The sequence below is a fragment of the Natator depressus genome, chromosome 9 (assembly GCF_965152275.1).
Source record: "Natator depressus isolate rNatDep1 chromosome 9, rNatDep2.hap1, whole genome shotgun sequence".
Classification (NCBI taxonomy): domain Eukaryota; kingdom Metazoa; phylum Chordata; order Testudines; family Cheloniidae; genus Natator; species Natator depressus.
Window position 1 is genome coordinate 72,919,672 of NC_134242.1, and position 20,931 is coordinate 72,940,602.

General features: G+C 39.9%; 1 protein-coding gene across 2 annotated transcripts in view; it reads right to left on the reverse strand.

The window, feature by feature from the left end:
• Window positions 1-258: 258 nt before the first annotated feature.
• LOC141994242 (connector enhancer of kinase suppressor of ras 2-like) overlaps window positions 259-20,931 on the reverse strand; it is a 530,195-nt gene continuing 509,522 nt past the window's right edge. For both annotated transcript variants that reach the window (XM_074964467.1, XM_074964466.1), the window contains 5 exons: window positions 7,079-7,149; window positions 3,586-3,686; window positions 1,655-2,162; window positions 1,102-1,301; window positions 259-613 (listed from right to left, as the gene is read on the reverse strand). In XM_074964467.1, coding sequence (XP_074820568.1) covers window positions 398-613; window positions 1,102-1,301; window positions 1,655-2,162; window positions 3,586-3,686; window positions 7,079-7,149 — 1,096 coding nt within the window. In that variant the 3' untranslated portion in view covers window positions 259-397. The remainder of the gene's footprint in view (window positions 614-1,101; window positions 1,302-1,654; window positions 2,163-3,585; window positions 3,687-7,078; window positions 7,150-20,931) is intronic.

A 20,931-nucleotide genomic window follows, 5' to 3' on the forward strand; every position in this document is an offset into this window, starting at 1 on the left:
ATTTTAAAAAATAAATATAAACTACTATGTTACCTTTTATATACGTAGATATGTTTACATATAATATATATCTAAATATATAAAATGGTTGTAAGAACTCATTACTATAAGCTTACCTTTAGTACAGTCCTTAAATAAATATACTGGTATATATTTTCCATTACACTCCTGCACTGCTTCTTTCCAACGCAGAACTTGATAAGCATGTTGGTTGATAATAGCAAACAAAGTAATTCAGAACAGAATAATACTTCTCATGCAATGTAGTAGGCATCCTGTGGCACTATTCTCTTATCCAAGTTATTTACAATACTGCTGAGTACATTTACAAATATTACAGTGTTTGCCATATTGGATTTCTCATGGCACCCAGCAAGTGTTCATGGTGCTAGTCCTGTCAGACATGTGTTTCAATGAATGAATGTGTGTGTGTCAGCAGTGGTGCAGGGGTTACAAGTTCAGCGGCTCCATTTTGAGGTTTCAGAGCAGCGCTGTACTCACAAATGTCCAGGAAAAATTCATAGTTCTTTAGCTTCCACTCTTTGAACTTCTTTGATGTCAAGTTGGGATCATCCAGAAGATTGTTGATAGTTACCAGGTCCCCTTCCTTTGCCTGTCAAATGCCAAAAAAACCACAGCACATTTCAGAAATACAATTTAAGTGACATGTTATACTGGGCCTTTTATTTGTCCTTGAGTGCTAACAAAAGGTGCTAGAGCAACTGCAATGCACACTAAGGTCCTTTATCTATACACAAAACTGTTACAGCTCACACAGTGCAAGGCAATCTTCCCTATATCCATTGGCATGATCCACAGTGGCTTTCAGTGACCATCTCTAATTGTAAAAGCGTAGTAAATTAGGTCTTCTTGACAATTCAGTCCTTGGCATCCTCCATGACACAGGAAACAAGAGTGCCAAATACTGGCAATGGTTGTGAGGTTGGCAACTGTCCCCTATCTTCTGTTTCTCTCAGTACTGCCAAAGTTTCCTTTTGACCTAATTCTCTCTCTAAAATAAAAGTCCATACACTGAAAATTTTAAGAAGCTATACTGTTACAATTTCATGTTGAACATAAACATTAATAGTAACAGCTTACTTTTAAAGTGCTCTTGAGAACTCTGATGTGATGAAGTTTTTCATTGATAATTGGATCGTTGCACCTCTTTACAAAAGACTTCCGGAATTCCTGCTTGGTAGAAGGACGCTGCTCTCCAAAGGCTGACAAGCTGGCTTGTTCCAAAGACTTGTACAGCTCTTGCAGACCATCTGTACTTTCCCTGATTTCCTTTATGTTTTCTGGAAAAAAAATTATAATTTTTTTAACAATCCAGGAAACTTTGGATGGGAGGGTAATGAAAGATCCTGAAAAGCTCAAGAATTCTGAAAGTTGCCTATGGAATAACCACCTAATATCCTTTCCCGATTTGAAAATTGATAAAATCAAAACATTCTGATCAACGATAAAGTTGGAATCAGAATGTACATACACTTTCTGAACCAAAATTACGGTGTAGTAACTAATGCAATCTCCATATTTTCATTTTTCTTGGGAATTATAATTCTGCCACAAAGATACTCATATAAAGCCTGATCATTCATCATTGAGGTCAGTGGTGAGTACTGGTGCCAGAGTCCCTTCAAAATCTTACCTTCTTCACAGAAATTATTTTGCTTTTTTATAAGAAGTTTCTCTTCAGGCTTCTCTTCTGTTATGCCTGAAGACTTTACACGCCCTTTGCCCCTGACATCTCTGTTTCGTGGAAGGCTTTGACTACGTTGCTTCTGGGGCCTGTTATGTGAACTATATCCCCTTTGCCACTCCACCAAAGGGAAAGGTCCATCTCGTTCATGATTGTGACGTCTTTGGACTGGTAATGTTGCCTGTCTTCGCCTCTCTGGTGACATTCCAGGTCGGCCACTCACATATTCTGGGTCAGGAGGAACAGTCTGAAGAAAATGGAGGCCAGAACTGGTTAAAGGGGTCTCTATCAGGTCCTGCCATGAGCGCCTTTCTCGATAGGGTGGTCTGCATCCTGATGAGTGTGTACTTCCTGTGGCATCTTGTCGGGAATCCTCCGCAGAAGAATAGGAGTAGGTAGATTCGCTTGAAAAGTGTCGACCATGTTTCAGTTCAGGGAATGGACTTGAAGAATTCACCTAAGAAGGAATGAAAATATCTGATTATAAAGACATAATTGTGACTAGACATTGGCAAACCACAACAGATACAGTTCAGTATATGATTAGTACTAACCAAATGATCTGATTTGTATATTTTGGTATGTCACACTATAAACTCTTAGCAAGCAAGACATAACTAACTGTGTAATACTTTATGTAAGCACTACATTTTTAACCACTCCCTATTCTTGTTTTGACACATTCTCTGCCCAAGAGCAACTCCTGCTGGAAAGGACAGGATAGCACTGGTATAGGTTTTGCAAAGACCTACCCAGCTTACACCCAGTCCAGCGGTGTGTTGTGAGAAAGACATGGAAGCCCTCAAAAGAAATCATAACTGGATTTCCTTTCTTTTCAAAGGGCAGATGTTCCAGCCAAACAGGGAAAAAAAAAAAAGAGACACTTCAGCATCCAAGAAAACATTTAAATTTTAGGGAACTGCTGAGCTTATCCAAATTATTTTAATTAAATTCTGCTTGGTCTTTGTACTATTTTAATTTAAAAAAAAGAGAAAGGCAAAAAAGTGGAAAAACAGAAAGGGAGGGGCTTAACCTGTATCCCGGTTGATAAAACAGCATCACATGGGTGAAAATCAGTCTGAACTTCACCCATGTGATGCTGTTGCCTCAGTCACTCTTTCTTTGGTTCTGGTTGTGTGTGGATCATGTCATTCACGCTGAAGAAAAATCTGAAAGAAAAATAGAGAACAGTCCTATCTGCACTTAGAAACAAAGGTTAAATATCACAGCCTACCCATGTACTGTATAGCAGCAATGCTTTTATCAGCTACCAGAACCTGCCCATACACTGTACACAAATTTTATAAGCTATTTTTTGCTTTAAAACACCTCTTAAGAAAAATATTGCAAATACCATGGGTATTTTACACAATGCTATATATTAAAAGAAACTTGTCTTTAAAGATATGTTTCTAATAAATAAAATATTTTTCCTCCAGATGACTATTGTATGAATACAATCTAAAAATCTTAATTTCCAGTAAATATGGAACACTGTAGATACAGTATAAACGCTCAGTTAATAGAGATGACCCAAGTACAAAACATTTTATTCATAATGGAGTCAAAATCTATATATTCCTTTCGTATTGGATTTTTTTTTTTTAAGAAAAAAATGACTTAAACACACTAGGTAAACATAGCAGAGTAAGACGGCAGTAGCCTCTTCTTTCTATGTGCTTCCATTTCTTATTTTCAGAACATTCACTCCAGCTCTTAGCCATTAGAAATGATAATATTCTCATAGTTTACAGCTGAGAACCATCTCTGTTCTGCTCATAATGTAATTAGATGCCATTACAAAGCAAGCAAAATACTAATCAAAGAAGCATGGAAATGTATTTCTTGGCCTTATACAGCATGTACTATTCATGACTTACTGAGGGTGTTCGATGGTAGGTGTCACATAGTGTTGAAGGACCTTCCTGTTTCAGGGTTAAAGAGCCATCAATATCATCCTGGTCACTTTCGCTCCAGTAATCTGGTAACAAAATGTTCTATGTTTCATTGCAATATTTACTCATAAGATAGTATTGGCAACATTTTCAAAGCATAAATGACACACTTTTTCTCTGATATAGACAAGGTAAGTCCCATTCTCTGAAGTGTCTAAGAGGTGGATTTTCTAAGATATTTAGATGCCTTAAGACAGTGGTCTCCAACCTCTCTATGCACAAGATCACTTTTTGAATTTAAGTGCAACCCAGGATCTACCCCGCCTCTTCCCTGAGGCCCGCCCCACTCAGGCCATCCCCACTTCTCTGTTGTTCACTCTCTCCCACCCTCACTCACTTTCACCATGCTGGGGCAGGGGTGTGGGCTCTGGACTGGGGCTGAGAGGTTCGGAGTGTAGAGGGGCTCTGGGATGAGCCTGGGGCAGGGTGTTGGGGTGCAGGAAGGAGTGAAGGGAGCAAGCTCTGGGAGGAAGTTTGGGTGCAGGAGGGGGCTTCGGGCTGGGGCAGAGTGTTGGGGTGCAAGAGTGGGTATGGGGTGCTGGCTCCAGGAGGGGGCTCAGGGCCGAGGGTTGGGGTGCAGGAGGAGTCGGGCTCCCTCCAGGTGGCACTTACCTCAGGTAGCGGCACAGCAGGGCTAACACAAGCTCCCTGCCTTCCTCGGCCCAACACCACTCCCGGAAGTGGCCATCGCACCCCTGTGGCCTCTGGTGGTGGGGGAAGGGGTCTTCACATGGTGCTCGTCTCTGCAGGCATGGCCCCCGCAACTCCCATTGGCTGCAGTTCCCAGTTCTCAGCTAATGGGAGCAGTTCCCCGTTCTCAGCTAATGGGAGCTGAGGGGGCAGTGCCTGCAGGCAGGAGCGGCGCGTGGAGACCCTTGTCCCCCCTCAGGAGTGTGATGGTCACTTCTGGGAGTGGCGCGGGGCCACGGCAGGCACGGAGCCTGCCTTAGACCCGCTGCACCACCGGACTTTTAGCGGCCAGAGATTGCGATCGACTATCAGAGGCTCCAGGATCAACCAGTCGATCACAATCTCCCGGTTGGTGACCACTCCCTTAAGATATGGATAGGTGCCTGGTGCAATTTTCAAAAGAGCCTGAGCAGGTTAAGCCCCAAATCCCATTGATTTCACAGGGAGTTAAGTACCTAACCCACTTAAGCACTTTTGAAAATCCCACTAGTTACCAATCTGCATCTTCAAGCCCTTAAGTACCTTTGAAAATCTGGTCCTTAGACACTTATGGCACATTTATATTGCAAAAAATCCCCTACAGCAGTGAGTCACAGAGCCTGGTTCATCTGATTTGGGCTCTGGGGGCTTGAACTATAGAGCTAAAAATAGCAGTGTAGGCGTTCTTGCCTGGAGTCGAGCCTGGGCTTTGAGACCCACCTGCCTTGACACGTCTCAGAGCCCAGGCTCCAGCATAAGCAGGAATGTCTATACTTCAATTTTTAGCCCCATAGTGCAAGTCCCACAAGCCCAAGTCAGTTGACCATGGCTCTGAGACTTGCTGCCATGAGATTTCTTTTGCAGTGTAGGCATAACCTTAGGAACCTCAGTCCCACTGACTTCCAGTGAGACTTGGGCCCTGCAGTGACTAGGTCACTTTGGAAAATGGAACTCAAGCTCCTAAGTTACTTAGGTACTTTTGAAAATTTTACCCCTAGACATATACACAAGCAAGCATAAACATTTCAAAAGTGTTTTTTAAAAATGCTGGCTTGAGTTTCTTTTAAAAAAGCAATTTATAATGAATGAGCCATATTGTGTGTATCACTGTGTTCATTAGCTGGCTATGGACATACTTCATGGATAGTTGAAAGGCACTTCACTTTCAGCCCAATGCCTCAAAACTCACCCAAGGAGTATACCAGTAGCCTGTCAAATCAGGCAGTCCATGTTGTACTTATAGTAGAATTCTCTTCCCCAACAGTAGTAATCAGAAAGGAGTCCATATTCCTCCACAGAAGACAAAAGCATTTACAAACCGCAATATCAAAATATTCAGTTAATCAATCAAGTCATTCTATTGTCCAAATGTTCCTTCCTGGGTATTTTATCATAATCTGTACGTGATGATATAAAAGACTGTATCTGGACTGCATAATGTAAAAACAAAGTACACTTTTTCTCAGTTCATTTTTCTCTCCTGTTTACTATTTTCTCTTTAAATGAGTGCATTCTCCTCACCCCATCTGTGTGTGACCTGTTCTGCTGGCTGATGGAGAAATGGGGGACAGGGCTACTACCCTGTCTCTCTGTGGAGAATGAGGGAATTATTTGTATTATTTTTAATGAAGATCATATGCACTTGCATCTGAGTTTATTGGCTTGATATTATCCTGCCTAATTTTGAGGAGTTAACTTAAAGAAGACTGTTAGGGGGGAAACAAACAAGAAATGAAACAATGGCAAAAATAAGGTACTGTCAGAGAGCAAGGTTTATTCTTTTCAGGCCCAAACCTGAGATCAAAGGGGATACTAAACCACCAATGTTCGCAGCCTCGGGAGGAAGGGGCGGCTGAGCGGCAGCAGTGGCAGGAGGTGAGCCTCTGACAGAGAGAGAGAGACACACAGAGAAAACTGCAAAGGCAATCGTCTATCACTCCCAGCCAGGAGTAGGAATGGCTGGGTTGAGTGGATCTTACCCAGCACTTGCAAGGAAAGAATAAAGTGATGTAAGAATGAGGTATATAGACCTTTTGTTGTTTTATCCTTCTTACTATGTATCTTTGGGTGAACAAAAATATATTTGTTTTGATGCAACTTTTTAAGCCTCTTTAATCAGTTGCTGATCACAGACTCCTAAAGAGGAAATTCCTTGCAGGTGCCAAGTACATTTGGGCCTGCTGTGTTTACACAGTTTGGAATCAGGGCTGCAACCCAGAAATCCAGTCCAAGGGTGGTTGGACTTTGGGGTTCCACCCCAAGAGAGGTGAAGGAGTCACCTGAAGAGTGCACTCAAGAGGAACTAAAAGGAGTTTAAAGTGCAACTTGCCCTATGCCCATGTCACTCTCCCATTAGGGATTAGCACAGCTGATGGCACTAACAGAGACCTATGCAGAGCCATCTGCTTTCACTTAGCATTCTTATACTAAATGTAAAATAGTAATTCTATTAATCATGCTTGTTTTCCTAAAGACTGCCTTAAGACTGTGTTCTTTGCTTTTTCAAATGATCATTCTGGATTTCATTTTTTCTTCTGTTTGCACAGTTAAATGTATTTTCTAAGGGGTTACACATATCTATGAAAACAAATAGTTAAAAGGTACTGCCTACATTAATGAAGAACTCGTGAGATATCTGTGATTTATGACCAAATCATGAGTTGACTCAGTAAACAGAAGCATTTTTGGAGCCTTTCTTTCTTCTCAGACCTCTCTAAGTCAATTTTGATTAAAATCACAGAAGCCGTACCTTCATCTGGCCGAATATTCTTGTCATCAGGTGTATAACCAATGGCTGCAAGTCCCAGACGGTTCATCCATCTAATAAAATAATAGACAAGGAAGAAGAATATTTAAAGGACTCTTCAGTGGTAAATGCTGTGGCCTACATTCTCTTATAATGTAGAAAAAACAGAGCGAAGAGAAGTAGTAGTGTAAAAACCAATGGTTTTCAAACTGAGAAAAATTTGACTTATACATTCATCAGAGTAATGAGGTTACATGGAGGATGCAGCCACTGAAGTACACAGAGTCCGAGGAGCCATGGAGAAATCTGATCTCAATCCACAGCTCATGGAGAACCAGAGCCTCTATGCGTCTCTCTGTAACTCAATCTGTGCCAGCCTAGCACTGTTAAGAGCTAGGATGCCAATGGTCTATCACGCCACCAAAATGGAGCAGCAAACACACAGCGCACCAGCTAATACTGCAAATAGCAGAATTAATTAACACCTACTTTTTTATACATATTTCCATTGGATACTTAGGGGAGCATGCTGTATAGAGCAGAGGCTTCCTAAGTTTGCCCACCTTCAAGTGCAATCAAATATCCATTGAATCCTAACTGCATAGTGCTTGTGTGGAAGGGCTTCCATGGTTTCGGGGAGGGGAACATACTACATTGGTTCTGAGGCCCCCTCTGCTTGTTTCTGGGCCTTTGCATCCCTTTATGGCCCCACAGAACTGGCTCAAAAACAGATCAATTGCTGGTGCACCTACTGCCAAAGTAATAATTACTTCAGAAACCAACAACAGTATTTTCCATGGTGACATCCATTGTACATTCATGGTGATAATACAAGACAGTATTAAAATAAAAACAGAAAGATGCTAATGATTTCATACAGACATAAATTATGAAAGAAAATTCTGTACTTGTAGAATCAGAAAGCTAAAAGTGAAAATGAGACTGTAGTATATGATTGACTTCTGAAGTATCAGTCTAGGTGTACATGCTACTGGAGTCATGGAAGCAAATTTTGATCTCTGTTATCTTCTGTGAGTATGGCTTTGCTTTTATCCAGAAAGAAATATACCCTGACAGCATCAATAATAATATAATCTATAAAGGGATATTACCCTGACAACCATGCTACAATTTTGCACACACATTTACTCTTTTATCCCTGAGCAGCTCCTTATTTAACAAGATGATCTGGTATTTTCAAAACCAGACCATTAGATAAAGCATATTTTGGAACTAATTCTCCAAACTCCATCCTCGCTGAAATACCCTAAGTTTGTATTTATACAATGTATTTACTTGAATCGTATAAAAAGAAGAAAATGAACAGAATTAGAGAGAAGGTAAAGATACTTGATTGAAATAGACTTCCTTCTGGAGAGTTCTATCAAGTGTAATTCATTTCCTTTTGCCTGCATATAGAATGATCATGTTACACTGAATGAATCAGCCAATTTTCAGCAATAATGAAACGTCAGGATCACAATGGATGAAGCAAAAACCCTAATATGAACGTCAGTGTTTTCTATGCCAGATTTCTCTTGATAACTAAAAAGCATTCTCTCATTCAGAAATATTAAAAATGTGTTTATAATAGAAATTGAGAACAATTAGGCTGCAGCCTCAAATATCTCCTTAATCAACAAAGACTTAACAGCTGTCTAAAGGATAGCAGTTTCCTTATACAGTGAGATTACATGCTTTTTGGAAGCAATTCTGCCCTTTTTTAAATAGCACAACTTGACGTTGATACAGTTAATCAACCAAGGATAAAATTATTAGCCATGTGACAAGATTACCCTTCAAGGGCTTCTCATAAGACAAACGTTCATGAATAACATATGTATTACAAGAACGTTGATTTTTGTGTAAGTTACATGAAGAAAGATAGTTTAATATACTTCTTTCCTATTTAAATGTGAACAATATTCAACAATAAATTTCTAACTCACTGAATCTGTGAGTATTCTGATGGTACAGCATATGAAAGGGGATATAAAATGAGGGAAAAGTCATTGCTACCATAAAAAGAAGGCAATGTAGAAGTGAGATAAAATGGTCTAATGGTTTAAGCAAGGACTTGTGAGTCAGAATGCTTTTGTTCTAATACTGGATCTGTCACTGACTTACTATGTGGTCCTCAGCAAACCATTTAATTTAGCTGAATCACAGCTTTCTCGGGTATACAATAAGGACAATGACCAACTTAATTTTCAGACTTACAGGGGTGTTGTGAAAATTAATTTGTTTGTAGACCTGTGAAAATATGAAAAACTACCTACTAAAACGTTAAGTATTATTGTTATTAAATGAAAAAAGGTGGAAAATTTAGAAATAGGAATGAAAATGCAGATCACTTTTCACAAACATCAGGTGCAAATGTTAAAACTGCCTACAGAGATCTAATTTATTTGCTTTGCCATCCCAAATAACTGACCTCAAGAACATACAGAAGTTATTTTTAAACAATGAACAGTTCTTTAACATTTTCTCCACTATAATACCCAGCAATACAAGTTCATTCAACAAAAGGCATGTTTATAATTTGTGAGATACTTGCTTTTCTTGACAAAAGCTATTATTTATTGCAATAACTGAAATCACATTTCCCCTTGTTCTTTACTAATAATTAGTGTTGGTTATTTTAAAATTGTGTTCCTGAATCGCGAAATTACATATCATAATATGGCACTGACTGTGAATATAGAAGTTCTCACTTATGTAATTATATGAGAGGTTTGTCACGTTTCTTTTTCTTTAAAAATTTTATTGGTGTCTTGCTTTAGAAAAATACTGTTACTGTTTGTCTTTAGACACTTATGACCTGATAGTGATCTCATTTTTTTGCTAGCTAAGTATAAATTATCATCCATCAGTCCTTACTCAAGCAAAATGACCACTGACTTCAGTTGGAGTTTCACCTGAATAAGGACTGCAGGACCAGGAAATATAATTGATACGACTCAGAGAAGGAAGATTATTCAGTCACAAATGCATAATAATTTATTTTTGTTGACATTTACCAAAACTTCAAACTTACTTTAAATTCACAGGAACACCATGAATGTACTGAACAAAGTTACTAATATGAATATGTAGAGTCTATGCAAAACTGGCTATGTGAAGGAGCAGAGAGGCGGCTGCCAGGCACAGCAGGGATTAAAGAAAACCTGTGCGTTCAGCTAGCCTCACCCGTTATACCTGAAGCCAATGCCAGGCCTGGAAGGGGGAGAAAAGAAGGTAGCCTGGCTCAGTTAGGGGCTGACTGGTGAAGAGGTAGGAGCTCTCTGTGTGTCTGCCTGAAGGCACCGATGCAATCTCCCTGCCAATGCAGCCACTGGAAGCAAGTAAGTCTTCCCCCACCAAGGGGGATCTACTGCCAATCGCCAACTGTGGGGAAACTGGACTAGCAGGGCCATGCCCCAAACTAAAGGACTTACAACAGGTCCTGAGCCTCCCCCTCATGGCTGGGAGCAAGATCCAGCTCCCCTGTCTAGGGGTGTGAGTGGCCCAGGACTCTAAGCCAGGACCTGAGGGAAAGGAGGGCAGCTTCTGCCCTCCAGCCCCTAATCCAAATGCTAGGCTGCCCGGCCACTGAAGGCCCTATCATAGGCTACAAACATGATGATAGTGAAGATCATGCAGAGGCATTAAAATTTCCAAAAGAAGTGTAAGAAAACTGAAAAATTTTCTCTTAAATTGACAGAAGCAAAACTGTATTTGTATACAGATGTTACCCCATTCTACCTCAATAATCTAAACACTGGAAGGACTGCCATTTTATTCTTTTGTAGTCTGAATAAAATTAGGTTTTTAGATTCAATATGAGTAGATATGAAACAACTTACATTATTTGATATCATAGACTATATCAATTTATCTTTAATATTTTGGGACTAATTTTGAATTAAGACAGTATGACCATCAAGTTTATCAAAAGTACTGTATTTAGATATATTCTATTACAGACCATATCACTATATATAATTCCAAAGAAAATTGAGAGATTTCTAAAGAGAAAATTTAGACAATTTAAACAATTCAGTTTTATTTGTACTACAGAATTACAAAATTGAAAGAATTAGAATAAAAAGTTATCAAGGAGTAGTCTATCATTTGCTAGCTACATGCATTAGATTTGTGGTAAAAATGATGTTAGTGAAAGTGGACTATAGCTTCAGTCTGATTAACTTCCTTAGTATGCAGTGTGTACAAGTGTCAAAGATAATCGTGAAGGGGAATTTCCATAATTCTTATTAATGAGACAGTGTTCCAGCATCTGATTTTATCAACCTCCCCCATCCTCCACAATAAGAAAAGGTTACTGAACTGGTGGAATGCTATTTATTTATTACACCACAAAATCCCTAGTTCCAAAACTTTGCAACTAAGTCAAACTGGCTGTGCAGTGGCAACCTTTACAAACTGTGTATGATAAGTGGCAACTGCCTGAGGTGCCTCTGTGCTATGGGTAGCAGCATTTCCATGAGTTACCTGCTGCCTGTTCTCACTCAGCATAGGGCATTTATTCCTCAGGTGCTCCGTGGAATTACGATAGCACCTTCTGTGGTTCTTCTGCTTTTACAAGAGATTTGGGACAAGGACTGGAGGAGTTAACGTGGGGAGGTGAGTGTCCAGCCTCCCATCCACCCTCCTTCTTCCCAGTGGAAAATTGGGAACCTTGCTTCCCACCAAACTTAAACCCCTCTGCCTGTGATTTATTCCTACTAGGTGCTTGAGATTGTTCACATTTATCTGCAAAAGTTGCAAGTTCTTCAATCATCTCTACCTTTTTATCCCATAAACACTGTTTTACATCATCATTAGACATATTCAGGAACTGTTCCTGTGCAACCAAATCATACATTGCTTCAAAGCTTGTAATATCTTTTCCCCTTGCCCACTTATCCAGTAGATCTCTCATTTGATTCACATAAACCGCATTACTTAATCCACACTCTCTCTTAAATCTTCTAAATTTTACTCTATATGTTTCAGGTGTAATCTGAAACCATTTTAAAACCAATTCCTTAAATTTACCATAATCCGCAGCATCACCAATTGGCATCTTATTGATTATGTCCAGACCTCTCCCAGTCAACTTTGCAACCCAAGTGATCATCTGTTGATCCTCAGGAATCGCATGGAGCATACACAGTCTCTCAAAGGTGATGAAATATTCAGCAATGTCCCCAGACTCACTGTACGGAGGTGTAATGTGGCTGGACTCACCACTGCAGCGCTTCCTGCTGGCCGTCTGGGGAACTAGCTTGGGGATTGCCAGTACGCCCTTCTCAGGTGGTGTCTCACCCATCATCTCATCTGTCTCCACCTCCAAGACCAGTGTCACTCCCCGGACCACGTCATCCTCTTCTGGACACAGCCCTCCAGTGGTGTCCAGGTCGGTCCTTTCCCCCCTTACAGGGGACCGACAGTCCTTAGTCCAACCACTTGCCTCAGTGGCAAACCGCAGTTCCAACTCTAGCCGCTTGTCTCGGTGGCAAACTACAGTCCATTCACTGGCCACTCCCCTCAGTGGCAAGTGGGGGCAACGGGGAAGGGGGGGAGGACACCCGGGCCTACCCACTACTCTGGAACTTGACCCAGGGACCCTATAGCTGGCCACCACGTGTTGCCCCTCCTCCAACTCCGTTGTCTCCTTCCCTGGGCCACTTCCCCCACAGCCCCAGAACCAACTCTGCCCTTGTATCAGGGCCTCAGCTTGGCAGCCGTCAGCCTGGAGCTGTCTCATACTCTGCTGACCCTACCCAGAACTGCTCTGTCCATGGTGCTCCATCCCTCTCAGCAGCCAGTCCTCCTCCCTCAAACTCCAGGGAGTTTTCTCTGCCCTCTGCTCTGCTCAGCAGCACCTTCTTATATGGGCCAGCCTGGCCCTGATTGGCTGTTCCAATAAAGCGTCTTCTGATTGGCTGGCATTATAAGCCTTTTAGTCATTGGTTGCCTCCTGTGCAGCCTCCCCAGGGTGGCTTTAACCCCTTACCTACCAGTGACGGGCAGCCATCCATCAAAGGAGGGCACAACTTCTCCCATTGGGGATTTTTGGAGAAGTGGAGCTCGCTGGTGTAGGGTTCTGTCTCTTCCACTCCATCATAGCCAGTTGATGCTTTTCCTCTTTTTCTTTTTCCTCCAGTTCTTTGTCTTTCAGTTCCAGGGCTCTCTGATGTGCTGTCTTTTGACTGGTATTTTCTGCTTCCCATTCTTTGTCATCCTCCAGCTTTCTCCATTCTCGGGCTTCCTCAGCCTCTAGCTGTCTCAGTTCCATGGCTCTCTCGTAAGCTAACTTCTGCCTGGTTGCTTCTGCTTCAGTTTCCATCTGTTTTAATTCCACCTGTCTCTTATGCATTTCCTCATTTTCTTCTACTTGCAATCTGTAGAGCTCCAACTTTTTGGTAGCCTGACTTTCACTCTTCTTACTTTTCTGCCCCTATTTCCCTTACCCAAAATAAGCAAACAGAAAATAACAAACCAGTAACCACTTTGTCTGTTCTCCAGCCAACACACTTAAAACTCACTTAAAATCTACACCAGTGTTTCAAAGCAATAAGCTGTACACATTACCCTGCTTGACTATGCTGCTGTGACAGGTTAGACCCCCCACCTTCTGGGTTGCCACCTGAGGTACTGGCGTTTCACTAAGTCCCTCTTGCTCCACCAGCCTGGACTCCCTCTTCCTGTTTTGCTGAATTAGGCTCTCTGGCCTCTTGAGCACACAAACAGGTAGGGCCACACTCAACTACAAACACAGACTGAAGTCATCTGTGTGAGAGAGGATTCGCCCAGCGCTCATTGTGCACACCCCTTTTGGAGAATAAACCCAAAACAATACTGTCTTGTGCTGTATAAAAAGATTTGCACAGCACAAGCTCATAAAAATTCGCCCTCTCCCTCAAAGTGAAGAGAGATATGCACAACTTCTTACCCCTGCCCCAGTTAGAAATTTCACAAACTGGGTTTAATAATAAACAAAACAAATTTATTAACTATAAAAGGCAGATTTTAAGTGATTATATGGGATAGCAAACAGGACAAAACAGATTACTGAGCTAATAAAACAACACATGCATACTAAGCTTAAGATCTTAAAGAGTCTGGTTTCAAGAAGTAATTTCTTACCCTAAATGTTATTTTAGGTAAGTTGCAGAGTTTCAGTAGCTTAGAGTTGCAGTTATTTTCTTATAGACTGGACCCCCGTCTCAGTCTGGACTCACCCCTGCTTTTCCCTTCAGGTTAGTTCCTTTGTCCCTTCAGGCTCTTTAAGAAAGTCCTTCTTCTTGGTTAGGCAATGGAGGAGAGTCCATTTACCCCCTCCCCAGCCTTGAAAAGGATTTACCTAAGGTGGGAAACCTTTGTTTCATCCCCATCCGCCTACAGAGAAAAAGTTCCAGCAATGTCCAAGGTGGTATTTTGTATCAAGTGACAGGACCACCTGACCTGGTAGTGCAACAGCTACATCCGAGGACATCTCTCAGGAAAGAGAGAGATTAGTATCTTTAGAGTTCTATTGTTCTTCTTAAATGGGTCATTCAGGAGGCAATTGCCTATGGCCTGGTGAGTGTTCCCCCAAGTACACAGACAGTTGTCATTGTTACATAGTCAATATTCCTAACTTTAGATACAGAAATGACACATGTATACAAATTGGATAATCACATTCAGTAAATCATAACCATTCCAATTATATCTTACATGAGCCATCTTGCATAAAATATATCTTAGTTATGCCATATTCATATCATAACCATATTTCTATGAAGAATATGGGGTATAACGTTACAATATGCTCTAAGAATTATTTTAGGGATGTTCTATGGCCTGTGTTATACAGGAGGTCAGATAGATTAGATAATCACAATGGTCCAATCTGGCCTTGGAATCTATTAATCACTTAAAAATTCTTCTTGCCAAATTTATTACATTGTCCATGCGTCATAATACAATATAACCTGAGGTGGGTGAAAAGAAGAACAGTAAATACAGTAAATTCTAGGAACAAAGGTACAAAATGCATACATCTGAAATATTTAGGTATTTCAGTTATTCTTATAAACAATACAACTTTCCTCAGTTGACACAAAGTATTAGATTATTATGGCTAGTCTGTCAAAGCCTTTACTTAGCTACAGAGGGGAATAGGGGTGAATAAGGCTGCCGTTACTCTTTTGCTAGGCCCTCTGCTCTGATTGTGACTTTGGCCATGATGGGGAGAGCAGGGACTCTTTGCCTTCTACTCCTTTCAGCAAGCAAGTGGGGAGGGGAGGTGGAGAAGAGAAGCAGGAAGTGGGAGGAGCCCAGATTCCCTCTTTCAGCCCACTTGCCAACTAGAATAGCTCAGAGGAAAGCAAGCTGCTCCATGGAAATAAGTGAAGTAATTTACTCCTCCCCCAGAGCAAAGGGTGCCCAGGGCCACTTTGCAGATCTCTTGAAAAGATACAGATATAGAGATAAAACTTGTTGAATGTGTTCTGAGACTTGATGATGGTGTATTTCCAGCCTTTATATAACCTTCTAAATTAGCATATCTTATCCATTTGAAAATGGTTGTATTAGATGTTTTGAGGCTTTTTTCGTGCCAAGATTAAGAGATGAACATGGCATCTGACTTCCTGAAGGATTTTGTCCTGTCTAGAAAGAATTTGATGATTCTGTAGACAACCAGACAAAGCCATTGGGACTCTTGAGGATGAGCAGTTTAGACAAAAGGTGTTTTGATTGAAATTGTAAAGAGAAACTACTTTCGGCAGGAATTCTGGGGTAAACCCGAGTACTAGATGATATAAAGGAAGTTAAAGAAAAAGGCGTTTTGATACAGAATGCAATCAACTCATGGACCCTTCTGGTGAAGATGATTGCATTTTAAAGAGTAACCTAGATTGAAAGAGACAGAAGGTCTTCCAGATATGATCCACACACTTGGAGGTTCACCCTCTCAAGTTCCAATCTGTCAACAGGAATTTGACTGGATCCTGCACTTTTGGACCCTGCACAGTAAGATCGTCTTTGAGGTGCAGCTTCCCAGGAACACACAGAGGCATCTCTTGTAGATGAGAGAACCAGAGCCAAAAGAGAGCTATAAGAATTTACCTTGCCCTACCTCACCTGATTTTATTGGCTTTTTTGACACAGAAAGTCAAATCATGGATCAGATGGCCAGTCCATCTGAATGAGATGTAGGAGTTACAAGATATTTCTTCTGGTGTCTGGAGCAGAAGAGATCCATTTTTAAAAATTATTTTTGGCTCAGTTTTAATGATGCTCCACCAGAGGAGAAACAGATAAAGAGAAAACAAGGAAGTTGGAAAAGAGGAGAGGAGTAAGTGTGATCCCTATGGCTCTCAGATCCATCCCCTTGAGGCTCCTCAATTCTGCTGGAGGAGACCACTTGCCTTGATATAAGAGCAGTGCTTTTAAGATACACTAATTCAGCAGCTGGTTTTTCAATTTCTGAGTTAAGGGTCATAAAAAGACTGCAAGGAATGGCCCTGCCAACAATCAAAAGAAAACAATGAAGTAGAGAAAATCAGAGACATTTAATGAACAATTTCTGGTAGGTCCAATTATTCAGTCCTAAAGGAGATATCAGAATCAAGGAGAAATTTTACTATGTCATTTTATAGCTTAAGGGGAGTTATGACAAAATCAATTACTATAAGATGGTTCTCTCTCCTGATTCAAAAAAAAAGCTCAGTGACCTGGAGCTTTAATGCTGGTGGGATAAATCCCACCTTCAGGTTACAATACAGTAGGAGAAAGTCGCTGACATACAGAATTACCATTGCAATCTCATGGAAACAAACTACCACAGACATTTTTAGAATCCTCTTTTCTTCCTTTGGGGTTTGAACAAATTCACTATATAAGCTATTAAACTGTCAGCAGGGGACTGGACGAAACAGTTCTCTATGTATGGGTCACTAATTCATATTTGGCTCCAGCTGGTAGTGACCGATAGCCATTGCCATCTGATAGCTGTTTTAGTGGGCCACAATGAGTGGATGGTCTCAGTCCAGTTCTTAGTGGATAGCTTTATAAATAAAGCATCCATATATTCTTCACTTTTTACTTCAAGTGCACTCAAGATGCTACATTAGTAATAAAATCCATCTCTCTACATTTTAATAAATTTCATTCCTATGATATCTGAGCACCAGATACAATGCAATACTCCTGATACAATACAAGGTAAATGATCATAAAATAGAAAATTTAAAACCAAATAAAACACCAGAAAGTTGTCATAAAAATGACCATCACCATTGGGACTAATTGTCATACTTTTGAACATTTTCTCAATAGCAGCCAATAAGCGAATGGAAATAAAATCTGAATAATTAGAAATGTTCTTTTTGACTATTAGGAATGGTTCCTTTTGGTCTGGGAAGAGACAACATTGGGCTAACATTTTAGAAGTTTAAAAAACAAATATTTTAATGGTACATATCTGAACATGAGCTATTTTCTTTTAAACCTGAATAGCAAGAGCTATTAACAGCAAATTTTGACAAACATAATGAATAAATATGATCTAGGACTCTATGAGTACTATACACTGTGTCCTCTTCAGATAATTCTATCCTTTGAAATCATCATTTTTATGTTTCATAGTCACTTTATAACATGGAAGACTGTGACAATTTCATTAGGGTAGAAAGGAATGATGAGTGTATTTGGCAGTGAATGTTAGTGGTTCAGTGTAGTTGCTGGTTATTGTGTTTTCAAAACTGGAAGAAGTGCACAGATCATGGGATGGGCACTCCTAGTTAGGTATGTTTTAAAAATGGAAATAAATCATTCTTCCAAATGACAAACCATCTACTGAGAAACAAAACTAACTTCCAAGAACAGTATTACTATATTTGAAGAAGGTGTGGTATTCTTAACTATAATGACCTGTTTGAAATTTGCAGCTAGTATCTCTAATTAAAAATTTAAAAAATTTAAAAAATAATGTGTTCCTTGAAACTTTATAAAATAAACTACCTTTCTGGTTACTAGATTTCTGAATCTGTTTCTAGTTTACTCATTAGAAAAATATGCAGGATCTGCACCAGAGACCAAGTGAAGCTGGTCTTTAGCTGGTACTGAAGTGTGGACACTGGGGATCTTTTTGGTGCCTGAGGGACCTAAGTTGTCCTTGTGCTGCCCTTAACTGAGGTAGGATGAGGCAATGTCTCCCTCTTTTTCTTGCTAGGTACCTCAGATGGTGACCTGTGATTATTCTTTTTAGAAGAGTGGTGCTGAGCCTTACCCCGTCAGCCAGTGAAGAGGACAATTTGTCGTCAAAAGCATTATTTATACATCACACTATAGTAGAGTAAAATGGGTTGTAGGCTGTATTTGACTCATTGACTAAAATATTGCATAACATAGTAAGTCATCCGAAAAAACCCAAAATCTGAATGCATATAATCACAAAACATAATTCCTTCACAAAGGAATATAACTAAAAAAACTATAAAATACATCAAGGTTTTTTCTGAAGCTTAGCTTACAACCTATTATGCTGCTTGAGTGATTTCAAGACAACAATATAAATTAACAAAATATCGCACCTTCTGCATATTTCGAAAGCAGCAGCCAGTGAATCAAAACAAAGAGAATAACTGATCACCGGAAGGCTCTCAAAGCAACAGCAACACACACACACATATGAAAGGCAAAGATAAATAATTTAAGATGGAATCATTTATGTAATAGGAAAGCTTATACAACATGATGAATTTAGTGTGGTAAATTTCTTATTTCAGTCCAAGTAAAGATTCAAGTTCTGCAACACAAAGCTGTAAAATAATACTGGAGAATATAGTGTACTAATATACAATTTGTAAAAAATACCCTGTGCTAGTCATTGTTAGATTTCTAAACTATAAAGTCCCTGACAGCAGTTCACAGTGATTTTTATCATTTATTTTTTCAGATACATATGGTGCACAGATGATAGCTTGTTTTACAACATAATGGCAGCATCAGTCTTTCATTATAAATAATTGTCAAACTCCTAAGGGATAAAAAGTAGTACATGCTTTGTTTTTCCTTAGTATTTTAACCTATTAAAAAGCATATAGCTAATACCTTAAAGAGATAAACATATATAAGAAGTTAGGGCAAATGCTGCAAAGAAAATTTGACTCTACTGCTAACATTTGTTAGTTCTTTCACAATAAATATAAATCAAAATCAGCTCAAACAACCTATTGAATAGGTCAATAAGAGCTTCTTTAACTCTCTTTCACCTCACACATGCATCTTGCTTTTTCCTAACAATGTTAAAGGATGCCCTTTATGTAACACAGCTGATGAATAGCCTTTAATCTTCTTGACAGGATCAGTTCATTCCCTTAGTCCATTGAATTCAGTCAGTAAATCTAGGGTTGCAATGTGTATGTTTGACAGAGATGTTACAGGAACAGGCCTCTACAGGAAACAATAAATGTGAATGGTATTAAAGTTTTCCTAGAATCCCACTATTGTGTATTTCCACTGTAATGTTAGTTACCTACAGGGCACTGGAATCTACAGCATGAAAACAATAGAATTCTGAAGAATTTAGAGAGGCTGATGTGTCTTGGAAATTAAAAAATAAACTGTATTTGGAAAAAATTCATTGAATAAATCATTGGTTTACTCTGGGCAAAATTCAGGCTCCTATGTGTACTTCCCTTCAAACAGGTGGAAAAATGTAACAGGGGAATCCCAGATTCAATACCATCATGTTACTGTTGTGGTACAGGTCACAGGTAAAGTAGGAGGAAGTAGATGCATTCTTGCTTCTCTGTGTGGGAAACACTGTTCCAAAAAAGTGTTCCCTTTGGAATTCTGCTCCATGCAAAGTCTCTTTCATTACTTCCTTTGTGTTTCTGACACAACCCAGTTGTGAATGTAAAATCAGTTCCTCCCCTTCTAAACCACGAACATAAAACTAATCCGATTCAGAATGAAGTCAGGATATAATGATCTCATTGTCATTTTTATCTTTTGGTTTTGACAGCTGTGTTGGCTCTCCTCCTTACTGAAGTTTGAACTTTTCTGGAAGCTTGGAAGCTATGGGGTCTTGTTTTTGAACTCTCTTCATTGCACATTTTGTACACAAATGGCAGGTCTTAAAAATGCAGAGGGAATATATGTCAGAATTCAAATCTCTAGGGGATAGCTGGTTGCATGTCTAATCAAAGATCAGGCAATGAAATTATCTATGCTATACCTGTCAAACAGCCACAATAAAAAACCAGGAGATAGTTTATTCCACTTGCTTAATATGGGTGCTTCTCAACTGGGCCCAGAATTCTATGTGATCACAGGAAGAAGAGAAGTGTTTTGACAGTCTGCATATGTCAAACATACATGTGTCTGTCTGAATCTCAGCTCTCTGAAGCACAGACGTTCACCTAAACAGTGAGGAGTCCGGTGTCACCTTCAAGACTAACAGATTTATTTGAGCATAAGTTTTCGTGGGTAAAAAACCCCACTTCTTCAGATGCATGGAGTTAAAATTACAGATACAGGCACAGATATACTGGCACACGAAGAGAAGGGAGTTACCATATACCTCTCTTCCTCCACAAAAGCTAGTTAGGTTTTATTGTTCTCTTTGATTCGCTTTTCATCCCACAGGATAGACAGAGTTCAACATACACCTTGTACCATGCAGGGCACACACTTTTCTATGGTACTGAGAATTTATGTCTATGCCACTCTGTGTCATACAGTCTGTGTTCAGGTCACCAGTCTGCTGTGTCTGCCTTCTGAAGGCCCACGTAGGGGAAGAGACTGCCCAGGTTGCCAATTAAGGGTTAATTAGTAAATGTACACTGGACCTAATAAAGGTCACCCAAGTTCAGTTA